This window comes from Tachypleus tridentatus, chromosome 1 (assembly GCF_004210375.1).
Source record: "Tachypleus tridentatus isolate NWPU-2018 chromosome 1, ASM421037v1, whole genome shotgun sequence".
Taxonomy (NCBI): Eukaryota; Metazoa; Arthropoda; class Merostomata; order Xiphosura; family Limulidae; genus Tachypleus; species Tachypleus tridentatus.
The window spans coordinates 163,317,291-163,330,658 of NC_134825.1; the positions used below are offsets into that span (position 1 = coordinate 163,317,291).

General features: G+C 31.7%; 1 protein-coding gene across 3 annotated transcripts in view; it reads left to right on the forward strand.

Moving 5' to 3' along the window:
- LOC143229465 (pleckstrin homology domain-containing family F member 2-like) overlaps positions 1-9,934 on the forward strand; it is a 34,144-nt gene extending 24,210 nt beyond the window's left edge. For all 3 annotated transcript variants that reach the window (XM_076461829.1, XM_076461835.1, XM_076461823.1), the window contains 3 exons: positions 2,524-2,680; positions 4,047-4,186; positions 4,551-9,934. In XM_076461829.1, the coding sequence (XP_076317944.1) occupies positions 2,524-2,680; positions 4,047-4,186; positions 4,551-4,880 (627 nt within the window). In that variant the 3' untranslated portion in view covers positions 4,881-9,934. The remainder of the gene's footprint in view (positions 1-2,523; positions 2,681-4,046; positions 4,187-4,550) is intronic.
- The last annotated feature ends 3,434 nt before the right edge of the window (positions 9,935-13,368 follow it).

Sequence of the window (13,368 nt, forward strand, 5' to 3'; positions counted from 1 at the left end):
TGTTGTGTTTCTTTTGTGTACAACAACCAAATAAATACAATTTTGCCAGACAGACTCTTAATGGTTACTAAATGGAAACTGAATAATTAGCTTCATAAGTGTTAAGTTCAAATATTTCTGCCAATAAACCAGTAAATTGTATATCTGTTATGATTTGTAGTTTATTAGTGTGGTCTACTGTGACCATATAATTTTCTCTTTAAATATTACAATGTATCTAAAAATGTAATTGGATAATTGCAGATGAGACTGTGTTCTAAATATTCTGTCTACACATTAAACTTAATGCTCAGTGTTAAAATGATAATATAAAAACCCAACTACAGTAGATATGACAAATTAGTACAATTTTTCAAGACCAGTCTGTGCACTGTGTGGTCTTTTTATTATCAGAATGGCTAATTGTGAATTTATTTTTTGTGATGTTTCTTAGTTATATGCAGAAGTTATATTTTTGTTTTTCAATTTCTGTAATTATGTAATGAAAGTATGTAATTTATCTTGCCTCTGTTTAAAGTTCAGTGAAATGTGTACTGTAAAAATACTTAAATGATTCCTGTTTGAAGTTATGTTGTCTAATTATCATTAGTGATACCGTGTTTTATTAGTTTTAAATGTTACCTTACTATAAAGGTGATCTGTCGTGTGTATTTGTGTTGGTTGCATGACTTGTTGTAATGTTTTGTGTAGTAACTGGAAGATGTTTCATAACAAACATAGAACATTTTGTTTAGGGTATTTGCTTTACAAGTGGGTTAGAAAAGCCTCTGAAATAGGGTACATTCTTCCTTCTCTGTCTCTCTCTTTCTTTCTTTTAAGTTTTATGTATTCCATCATGCATGATTGGCTGGCTTGATTACCATAATGTTTAGGATGGTGACTGGAAACTATTCAGTAAGGTATGTAGGCTACTTTGTTTAAGGAAATTTGCTTGAGAAGGGGTGGGGATGGTCCTTAATATAGAGCATATTTCCACTTATTTTTTGCAGATTCTTCGCTTGCATAACCCAAAGTTGACAGGCTTAGTTACTGCAATTATTTTTTTGTTAACTGGAAACTGTTTTTGAATTTTTATCTCAAAAGGGGACAACAAAGACAAAATAGGGCACATTACCACTTCTTTAATGAAGTTTTGACTTTTAATTGAAAAACCCAATCACTTAATTAGATGAGATATTGTGAATATATTTTATAAAAATAGTATCTTGTGAACATAATGCGATACTTTTAAATGAAGCACTGTCATGCTTTACTTAAAAAATTCCAGTTTCTTGTATTTTAATGCTGTTCTAGTTGTATTTAATCACAAACGAAATTATCCTGTTAAATCATGATTGTGCTTTTGTGCAACAGCAGTGTGTATAAGATTATTTGGGTTTTCTTCTGAGGGAGACAGAAAATTTTAAACACTCAATCAAATGTAATAGTGTTTATCGAAGGTTTTTTTTAATTAAGTGATAAGCTGAAAAATGCGAGAAATATGGAATTTTTTAATGGTAATATTAGTCTTTTTTTTCCTTTTGATCTTTTTAAATATTTATATAATTATTATGAAATTGTTTAACATGCAGTATGGACAAAGATTTGATACAATATTTTATTATTTCTCAGTTACAGATAATCTGTGTGTGTGTGTGTGTGTGCACTTAGAATCAAACTACCGTTTTTATTCGTTTATAAGACGATTCGCTTATAAGACGGGTCCCAACTTCACCTGAGAGATTGTCGATATTCTGTTTAGACTTGTTTATAAGACGAAGGAAGGAAAGCAGGTAACGAGAGAAAAGTGAAAAAAATGGAAATTAATAGAAACCTAATTTTGGGTTTCGTATACGATATTTCGATTTCAGATTAGAAGGAGAAAAATAGAAGAGATAGAAAAGTGAAAATAAATGAATAAATCCAAACTCGGTGTTCAAGCGTTTAATGGAATTTCATCAACTATTTTATTTACTGTATGATAAATATTCATATTTAAAACACATAACAAAGAACAATCTAACGCACAAAACTTATCACAACATAATTCAGTATCAAAGTACGTTTATGCTAACTTTTAAACCACATTTCTTCAAAGTATTAAAAGAGTTTACGCAAACTGCACTTTAATAGAACACAGCAAATCAGTATGCAAGTTATGAAATTCAAAAGCCTTCAAATTATTCGTTGTCGCTATTTCCAAACAGTTCATAAAACTGCTCCTCGGACAATCCATCATCGTAGAGGTCACATTCTTCTGTGTTCTCCACAATCACAGATCTAATAATAACAAGATAGCTCACTTCCCTATTTTCACTGTCTGAAATATCTGCACAGTTCTGAGTGAACTAAATTTATTTTCTATGTCTGTAGACCTCGCCTATAAGACGGGCCCCCAATTTGAGCCCGAAATCTCGAGGAAAAATCCCCGTCTTATAAGCGAGTAAACACGGTAGTACTTTTAACATAATGTTTTTTAAACTACAAACAAATGTGTAACATCATTGCCATGTCATGCAACTGCACATATTGTTAATGTTACAGCATCACTGTCGTAAATGTGGAGCTGTTGTGTGTGGACCCTGCTCAAATAAGAAGTTTCTAATTCCGTCCCAATCAGACAAACCTCTCCGAGTGTGTCTGGCTTGTTATGATACCCTTTCCAAGAGTGCAGCTACAACTGGTTCTGACCTATCACCAGGTGAGGCCTTTACTTGTACTTATGCATATGCTATTTCTTTATTGGACATGAAATATATTTTTAAAAGTTTGTTAATAAGAAAGAACTTCCAGAACTCAGCCCTGTAATAGCAGCTGATGTTTTTATTTTCAGTCGGTCTTTTTTGTATGTTCTAAACTATATGTGAGATGTCCTAAAATCTGTTCTTTAAAGTGTTTTATTTTTGTACTACCAATTAATACACCCTTTTATTGTTGTTTTATAAGCATTTTCTGTCTTAGAGGTTAGTTAATGACATTTTTTTAAGTTTTCACTTTATGAATAGCTTTTAATGTTTTAGGTGTTTAAAACAGGTATTATTAGAAAGCTCTATTCCTAATGATTTTACTTGAGTAAAAATTATTTGTATAGATAAAAGTAAAATCACATATTGTAATGGGATAAACATCTGTGAATTTTTTATTATTAGCCTTATTAAAAAAGCTATAATTTCAGTTCTGGTTGTTCATAATCAGACTCCTTGAAATACTATAACATGATTCATCCTACTGCAGCTAGTTCTATGATTTGTTTCATAATAAATAATATGTAAAATCAGAATGTGGTGGATGAAAATTGTTTCATTACATTTCCAAGCACTGAATGTTAGTGGGAATATGCAGAATTTTGAATTTCCAGATGTTTTTAGGCTGTACATTGCACTATCGTAATTTAAAATAAGCCAAGTTTATGATAATGTTTATTAATAAATTCAAATTCAAAAGTTCTAGATTTGGTAAAAATTTGATATTTATACATTTTTGTGTTGGGATTAGAAAATATGTTATTGTGTTAAAATTCAAGAAGATTTTTGTGTTTGTTTTTCGTTACCAGCACAAAGGTTGGGGAGCATGATTATTATTTGTCACTTGAACTTTTATATAACTTGGGTGATATAAATGCAACCTTAATCTGAAAAACTTAAGTGCTGTGAAAGGGTCACTCAGGCCTAATGACATTCGAGAAGTAAATGCATGACAGAAATTCCAGTATCAATACTTTTAAAACCTTAGGATGTGTGGATGAGTTGTTTGTTGCAAGTGTTGAAGGCCAGTTGGTTAGGCCATTCACCTCACAATTTGAGTGTTGTAGGTTCAAATCCCTATCACACCAAACATGCTTGTGCTTGTTCTTTCAGCCATGGGGGTATTGTATTGTGATAGCCAATCCAACTATTCATTGGTAAAAAAGTAGCCTAAGAGTTTGCAATGGATGGTGATGACCAGCTGCCTTCCCTCTAGCCTTTCACTGCTAAATTATCAATGACTAGCACAGATAGTCCTAAGTGTAGTTTTGTGCAAAATAAAAAAAAAAAAGTACTGAATAACATAGAATGTAATTTCTACAGTATTACAGGATAAGCCAGAGCTTCCTGATTCCTCCGGTGAAGATGATTCTGAAGAAGAAGGAGATGATGCTATTAAGGAGAAAGGAACCAACAGTGATGGGAAGACTGCAGATCTTCAGGTTTTGAGCACGGATGATAAGGTATTGAACTATTTAATTTCATGAGTCTACGTATGAGGGGTAAGAAGTTTTACTAAAACTTCCAGGTATGAATACTGTTGAAAAGATTACAATGAAACTTTTTGTTGTTGTTTTCCATAATTCATGCTTGATACAATTATAATGTGTTTTGTTTTTACAGAGAGTGAACAATTATTTCAAATAACATGATGTATTGTATGAGGTTTTAGTTTTAAATTACTTTTAATTAGAAATTAAAACTTGTTTTGTTTTTCTTAAACTCACTTCAAATGCAATTTCCTCTTGAGAATTAACCATTTGGTGAAATAGTTGAGGTGTGCATGTATACGATTCATTGTTGCTAACACTTTTGTTTTCTTCTCAGCCTACATTCTATAGAAACCATTCAGAGATTGAGACCCACAGCAATTCTAACAAAAGTGAAGAGAAGAATAAGAATGTGTCTGATAATGATAACAATTCTGATGAAACCAGGAATGACAGTAATGCCAATAATTTGGAAGTTTCTGAAAGTCACAGCACTGAATTGTCATCTGTGATCAAGTCAGACAGCACTTCAGTAGAACTCTCCAGTAGCTCTTCTGTCACACAGAGTGTTAGCCATGAAACTACAAGCTGTGTCTCCTCGTCTTGTGAAGTCTCTAATGACAGTGCTTCTGGCGGAGGCTGTGATGCCGGAGGAAGCTATGACTGATTAATGGTTACAATGGTGCATTTTAAAAGAGCATACTGGATCCAAAATGAAAATTTTGTGTAGAAGAACTTTTTCAGAGAGATAAAGTTAAATATCTATATAATTACTAACATACAAATAAAGAAAATTTGTTTTCTGAGATCCTCACAACAACGTGTATTTCACTTGTAGTTTTCATTTATTGTATCTCTTTCTATATCTTTTAATTATTACAGCTAAAAATGGGTTTATAGCTACAAATATATATGTTATGTGTAATTTGTTTGCAGAAAATTGCCTTGGATTCACAAAAATAATAAATGAAAAAGTGATAAATTTATTATTCAGGAACAGACTGATTGAAGTTTTGAGTAATCAGGTTGGTGACATGATGAGGTATTGATAAATAACACATCAAAATTTTCTTAACTTGTATCTTTAAAAAACTACATTCTACATAATTATGCGTATATTTTTAATTTTTACGTAGGGCCTATGTTTATATTTTGTTATGTACATCTGAGATTATTTTTTCTTTTTCTCTTACTATCCCTACGTAGGTATTCTGAACAGAAAAATAATTTCAATTGTGTATGTGCTAAAATGCAAACAAAAGCTGTGAATATTGTACTTTTTGTTAGTTTTTATGGTATGAGCTAATGTTTTAGGTATATGTCAAATACATGCTATGAGAAAACAGTGTAGGTCAATTATATGTTTAGTAATTTAAAAGTGACTTGGAACCTGTAAGTTTCAACTGTATATCAATTAAAATGAGCTATAGAAAGACTTCAAATTATCACTCTTTCTTTTTCATTTTAATTTTGGTTATGGAAGTCTTAGTAACAAGTTACCCTGATTTGACACGTGTCCTTGAAGTTTGAGGAAAGTATGAAAATGAATTGCAGTTATGCTTTTTTCTTTAATATTTGAAGTGAAAGACAGAAAATTCATAAGAGCACAAGAAAAAAAAAATTCTAGAAAATTGCTTTGGAGGCTACTGTGGTAATTGTTATGAAATTCTGTAAAGAGTTTTCAAATTGTTATTTAGATAAAAATAATATGTATATGTATAAGGTCGTGTAGCTTTTTCCTCTTTCTTATCTGTAATATTGTAGTAAATCATTAACAATGAAAGTGGCCCAACTGACAAAGCAGTGCATTCTAATCTATATGAGTAGAAATGTATAATAAGTATACTTAATTTCCTGTAATGGTAGCAAGTTTCGATTTGTTTTGCTCTAATTACATATCTTATTCTGATTGGAAGCTATCAGTATTAGGTGTAATGAACTAGTTTTCAAGTTATTTGTCAAAGTATTCTAATTTCTTTAGTACTTTGTGGTTCTGTTTAACTTACAAATTAATGAGTTTAACATAGCATATGTCTGTTTTTTTCATTATATGAAGGATGCACTAATTGCATTTGTATATGCAGTTGAATCCTTTGAGATTCTTTGATTGAACACATTTTGATTTTTTATGACAACATACATGTTTATTCCATATCTTATGCAGTGTTTTTGAACTCAAAATCAGCCAAGAGTTGGTTTTGCTGAATGGTTATACAGAACAAAACACACAACAAAGAATTTTGTCAAAACATTTAGTTTAAAACTCATATTACAAGTTTTGAGTGGGGAAAATGTGGAAACTTTCAGTTACATTGTAGTTCTACATAACTAATGATTCAAAGTTGTAGAGCTGTCTACTAACCAAAACTTGTTTCTAAAAATCTTTTGTTTGATAACACTGCTACTAAAAGTACGAGTAATTTATTTATGTACGTAGATCCAAAATTTATGTGGGTTTTATGGAAGTGTGATTTTTTTACAGAAAGTGGACAAGTGGCATATTAAGGAACTTTTTCTTTTTAACTAATTGAATGTTTCAGAAATGTTTGTTTGATAGTAATTAATAAGTGAGGGTCACAATTACATATTAAAAAAATTAAGTTTTTTTTTTTCCTTTGAAAATTTATGATGTGTTAGATAGAGGCACATATGAATAGTAACAGTATTTTGGTCAACTTTTGCCAACTTGTATATCTTTTAAAGAAAGATTAAAGAAGTCTTGAATTAATAAGTATACACAATATAAAGGTTTTCAACAGACTTCCTGTAATTTGTGTGTTTTGTTGCATGGCCCGTGATAGTTCTCAGTCATACATAGAATTATATATGCAAAATAACATGATCAACCGTTGGTTATTTGGCATAGTATAATATTTTAGAATTAATAAAAATGAACTGTATGTACATTCTAACTCGATATAATTTGACAGTTTTAGGTTGTAGTTGTTGTTCAAGATTTTTAACATGTTACATGTTCACTGCTGAGAGTACATTATAAATACCAAAATGTAAAGAGTATATGTTTTAGGTTTGTTATTAATACTATTGTTTAAACTGAAAAGAACTGAGTTGTCCTAAAACTTTAAGCACTGCCATAGATAAAGCCAAGGATTGCAGCAGTAATGTGTAAATGAAGGTGTTGTAATAGAACAAAATTCATGATTCTTACATATTGATCAGTTTTTCTTTGCTGAATATAGTTGTCACTGATCAGTAATGTGTAAATGAAGGTGTTGTAATAATACAAAATTCGTGATTCTTACATATGATCAATATTTATTTGCTGAATACAGTTGTCACTGATGCTAAAATTGATTTGGAAACATTTTTCGATCTGTTCATTATTAGCATTAGTTGAGGATGTACATGCTGTATGTCGTGAATTTTTTTTCCTTTTGAAACAAAATTTTGTTTTTAATGGACGTTTAGTTTAGTATTTTGCACTCTTAATATATTTGAAATTTTATTAAGCAATGAAGTTTGTTGTTTTTGTGAATTTCTTGGTGTAATTATAATATAAGAAATGACTGGGGAAAAATAGTAAAATACACATTGTTGTAGAAATTACATTTTATTTACCTTTCTGACTGAAATGAGTAATTTTTTAACAAATGTTTTTTTTTACGTTTGCCCAAAATAATATTTAACATTTAATCTTTAAATAAAAAATTATTACATAAGAAAACTAGAATTTTCTTATGTATTTTTTAAGCTTCTTGTTGGCTTCATTTAGTATTAAAAAATTAAATCTTGTGTCTCTTTTGTTTTTCTTTTATTTTTAACAACATAAACCATATTTTCATGGTGATCTTAAATTAAGAGAGATTTTCAAAAATGATTTAATTATTCTCTGCAAGTATTCCAATTTTATAGCTCATTTAGGTTATTTGTTGTGGAACATCAACTGCTGGTTTATATCATGTACTCCAGTTATATATATTTTTGTGTTATAAATAATCTTAAAGTGCACAAGTTAATTGTTTAATTTTCCTTAATTTTTTTTCCAGTGAATAAAAGAAGGTTCATATAATATTCGATCAAAATTAAATTTTAATTTTGTATAGCTAGATTATTTTGTTTGTGATGTTTTTTTAAATACTTTTGGTCAGTGTGTTTTAATTTTCTGACAATGTATGATCTTCAGTTACCTAGACTTATAATGGCTTTCAGTTTGATTTTGTTATTTTCAAAATAATTTGACCTCCTATATTTCTTAAATGATTTATACTAAAACATGAAGTGGAAATTTTCAAAACATCGGACTAATGTTTGTCTTCAAGAATTATGTTTGAGTTATTCAAAACTGTATTTTTGAGTTGTTACAAACATACATTTAAAAACGTTGTGAAACTGTCAATTTATGAAAGATTTATTTTTATTTACAAAATACTGTTCATTAACTTTAACATAATACTTGATAAAATTAATTTTCATTCATTTTTAACCAGTAGAATTTCAAATATTCAAGTTTGTTTTGTTTAATAGTCATACTTGTGTTTCAGTATTGAATTACTTACAACAACTACAGTGTAAAATTAGTACTTTGATTTTCTTGTACATCTGTTAAAGGGGTAAAATGCATCAGTAACTCTTGAAGCTTATAATGCTAAAACCCAGATGTGGATACTTGTAGTGAGAACGGTAAAGATAGCCAAGCGTATAGCTTTGTGCTTAAAGAAACAAACAAGAAATAGCATTTTTGCAAATTCAAACATGCATAAGTCTTGGAACTTAATATTTAAGAAAACAGTTTTTGTTTTTTTTAAAGTTTGAAAATTTGTAGTTTCACAATTCATTTGTTTTATTTGACTTGCATGACTATCACTGTGAAATTTTTCAGCACACTCTTGTTAAATATACAGTAATATTGGAATTAATCAAAAATGTTTTAAAATAAGCCACTCGTGATTGTTGGATTTCTGTGTATGCATATTGCAAATCTCTGATTTTTTCAAGTTTAATATAAACTACGGTCAAGTTCATTAAACTAATCAACTTCTTGCATCACAAGTGTGGCTGTTTCACCAAAGCCTAATTATACATAATATTAAAGAACCAGGTAATTGTATCTGTTATGAAATGTAGAGATTAATCTGAGAAAAAGACTTGAAATTTTAAAATATAAAGTTTAAAATCATGCTCCATGAAAAAAAAAGTTTCATGTATTTATCTCTTGTGATCTCTTTTCTTAAAGGTGGTTTGAAGAGATACTTGTTTACCATTAGGTGTTTAGATTTGACTTTTATATGTTTTATGGACTTTTGAAAAGAAGATTCCAATTAGCATTATTAAGTTGGATTATTTAAAAGATGTTAATTTTTTAATTGTACTTTGTTGAAAGGTAGCATGTAAAACTATTTGAAATAGGGTGGATATTTTCAAGTGTGATGACATCTAATGAAATGTATTGTTTAGTGGGAACGTTGGTAAATGTTTCAAATCATATTGCAATATATATGCCTTATTTTGGAGGTTGCCTTAATCATCTAGACATCTAAATTGTACTTTGTAAGGTGCAGAAGACACTTTCTTCTGCCTCATTAATTTGTAGTGATGTAGTTGTTCAACGTCCAATAATAATGTGTTGTTTGTTTTTTGTAGAATACTAACATTTACGAAAAATTATGTATTTGATTTGAATAATCGACTGTTTTGGGGGCTTCCTTGTATTTTAATCAATCTTGTATGTTACCAAGAAATCAATAAAATGTTTTCTGTCCAGAGTTTTTCTCTTATTTTGAAAACACTCATAATCGGAGGGTCACGGATTCGAATCCCCGTCACACCAAACATGTTCGCCCTTTCAGCCGTGGGGGCATTATAATGTGACGGTCAGTTCCACTATTCGTTGGTAAAAAAAGTAGCCCAAGAGTTGACGGTGGGTGGTAATGACTAGCTGCCTTTCCTCTAACCTTTCACTACTAAATTAGGGACGGCTAGCACAGATGATCCTCGTGTAGCTTTGTGCGAAATTCAATACAAACAATCGTATGAGCCGCACGTTTTTGTTAATCATACTTGTTAAATGTGTAGCTTTCCACTTGGAGAACAGTGAACCAGTTCATGACTATAATTAACTAATGAAAACCACACTGTAAATAAAAATTTAGGTTGTCATAACTCCTTTTTAAACTGTTGTCAAAACGTTAAACTTGATCACATAGAACTTTCAAATTTGCACATTCATGTCAGTGTACTTGAATGTTTTGTATACCTGCGTTATATTTTTACGTCACTCAGTAATTTACGCCGACCAGTGTCTCAGTAAAAAAGTTTAGATACCTGTGGTGGTTTCAGCACATATAACCTACTGTGTGGTTTTTGTGTTTAACAACAAACAGTAATTCTTGTTTACAGTCTCTTGAAAGGATATGAGTCTAAATTCGTCTTAGAGAGGTTAGTTTTATTTAAAAGAGTTTATCTTTAGTATTTTGTTAAATCATACAGGAGCAAAGTGATGAAAAAAATTGTAGCACCCGTTTTTTCCACATGTTTCTTGGTTCCTGTAATTTTTTACAAGATTGTACGTGGTGTAAATGGTTACGGAGATTGCACAGCGTAGTTCACGTTTTAATTATCCAAACGTTCTCACTCGCACACAGATTTATCTTTGTTAACAAACTAATCGCGACGAACGCATAACAGCAGATTTTCAACAAACACTTGGCAAATACGAAAATATTCTTTACGTAAGAAAACCTTGATTTAAATATAACGTCACTAATAGCCACAAAGTATTTTCTTAATATTTGATTTTGCCCTTTATGGCTTTGACAACAGCCCTACATTGCTGTTTCATATAGTGTAGGAGGGACTGGATGATATCACATGCGGATTAAGACTTATGCATTTCTAAAGTGCTTCTTGGGTTCTCTTCCACTTTGTTACCCATTACTTTCCAGCAGTTTGAGATAGAGTTGAAATATTAACTGTTATCTAGCCATTGTAGTCTTTTGTTCCTTTCCATTCGAAGATAGTTCTTCACCTAAGGCTATTATATAAATGATGAGATGCCTTTTCAATGCACATCAAGTGAAATTTCCTCCGTTTCACTTCTGCTGCATAGAGTACATAAATATTACCAATTTTTGTTTCTTTTGTGCCTTGTTGTATGAAGCAGAGTCATCCTGGAATGTCCACACGTCAGCTTCACTGAAGTGGTCTCGAATTGTTGGCTTTACCTGAAGTGGTTTCGGATTATTGTCTTTACTTGAGACTCGAGGATCTTCGTATTCTTGTCGACATGGGCAGTATCTTTCATAAAATACAGACATCCCTTATACTTGTCGAAAAGGGATACCAATATATCCTACCTGACCCAGCTTCACAGTTGTTTCACGTTTGGTGTAACGGGGATTCGAACCTGCGACCTTCGAGTCGAGTGCCTTAACCACCTGGCCATGCCGGTTCGACATGGTCATGACTGTGCGCTGCAATAGCTGGTGTTTACTGTCATGCACGTTAGCAAATAATAAAATCCACTATAGCTAAACATGAATAAAAAGGTGTTTTGGAAGGATTACCTCAGTATAGAGAGTGGGTATGTCTTTGGTATACAATGGTTTCAGATATTGTTGAGGAGTTATCACTGTTGGCTGTCTCAAAAAGATCAAAGCTAAAGTGTTGTTGTGATATACGAACACATCACGTGTTTTACCACCATCTTTAATGATGTAGAAATTTGAAAAACATTTTTTCTAGGTTTGACATAAAATATGTGATCAAGAAAACCATTGAAATTGTTTAGCTCTAGTTGCCTTTACGTTTTTGAAGTTCTTGTATTAGATAATGCCTACCTTACCTGCAAAAAAACCCTGCAGCATTTCTTATCTGGTTAGCCCCCCGCTAGTACAGCGGTATGTCTACGGATTTACAACGCTAAAATCAGGGGTTCGATTCCCCTCGGTGGGCTCAGCAGATAGACCGATGTGGCTTTGCTATAAGAAAACACACACTCCTTATCTGGTTAAGTGAATGATGTATGTATGTTTTGCCGACGTATGTCGCTATCGTAAAAGAAAGCTGTGGTTGTTTTGAATTAAGCATAAAGCTACACAATGGGCTATCTGTGCTCTGCCCACCACGGGTATCGAAACCCGGATCTTAGCGTGTAAGTCCGCAGACATACCGTTGAGCCACTGGGGGGGCCGTAAAAGAAGGCAAACGAGCTTTTTGTTAGCTTTCAGTCCTACTGAGCTTATATCGTCAATAGGTCTACAAATTGATTTTGAGAGAAGAAATGCCGAATTTTTATTCACGAGTCTTAAATGCATATGTATATGATACTTGCCTTGAAATCAATTTATCTGAGAATATTACACTGTCATAAAACTAGGTATGTAGAAGCCCTCTACAAAAACAATCCGATAAATCGTCACTATCTTTGTTTGTACAAATGAGATGTATCCTGTCATCAAAAACTATTCTGAAGTTCAATACAAATAGCAAGCTTTACTTAAAAGTCACGGCCCTGCATAGCCAAGTGGTTAAAGCTCTTGATTCATAATCTGAGGGTCGCGGGTTGGAATCCCCGTCACACCAAATATGCTTGTCCTTTCAGCTGTGAGGACGTTATAATGTGACGGTCAATCCCACTATTCCTTGGTAAAAGAGTAGCTCAAGAGATGGCGGTGGGTGGTGATGACCAGCTGCCTTCCCTCTAGTCTTACACTACTAAATTAGGGATGACTAGCGCAAATAGCCCTCGTGTAGGTTTACGCGAAATTAAAACAAACAAACTTGAAATCACAAAAAGAAACTGTTTAATGACCAAGTCACATAAAAGCTTAAGAATAATATCCCATAATATGTGATATAAAGCGACGTAATATCACACAAAACATTGGTCCGTAGATCTCACTTCGTCACTATGAGGTGTTATACACCGTAATAATTTAGATATTATAAATTATTGTCATAAATTAGTGTTTTGACTGCAGCTTTGTGTGTTGCATACCCAGCCGATGTAATGAGCTTCAGTAGTGACTGAAAGACCATTTAGGCAGTTGTGTTCATGAGAAATGACAATATTTTCTTGCAATTTAAAAAGAAAAATCATATACAGACGATATAGAAAGATCTGTTAAAATTATTATTTGTCATACTGTCATGTAATTTCAAGTAAAACTTGATCTATATGGCTCACTTCGACGTGA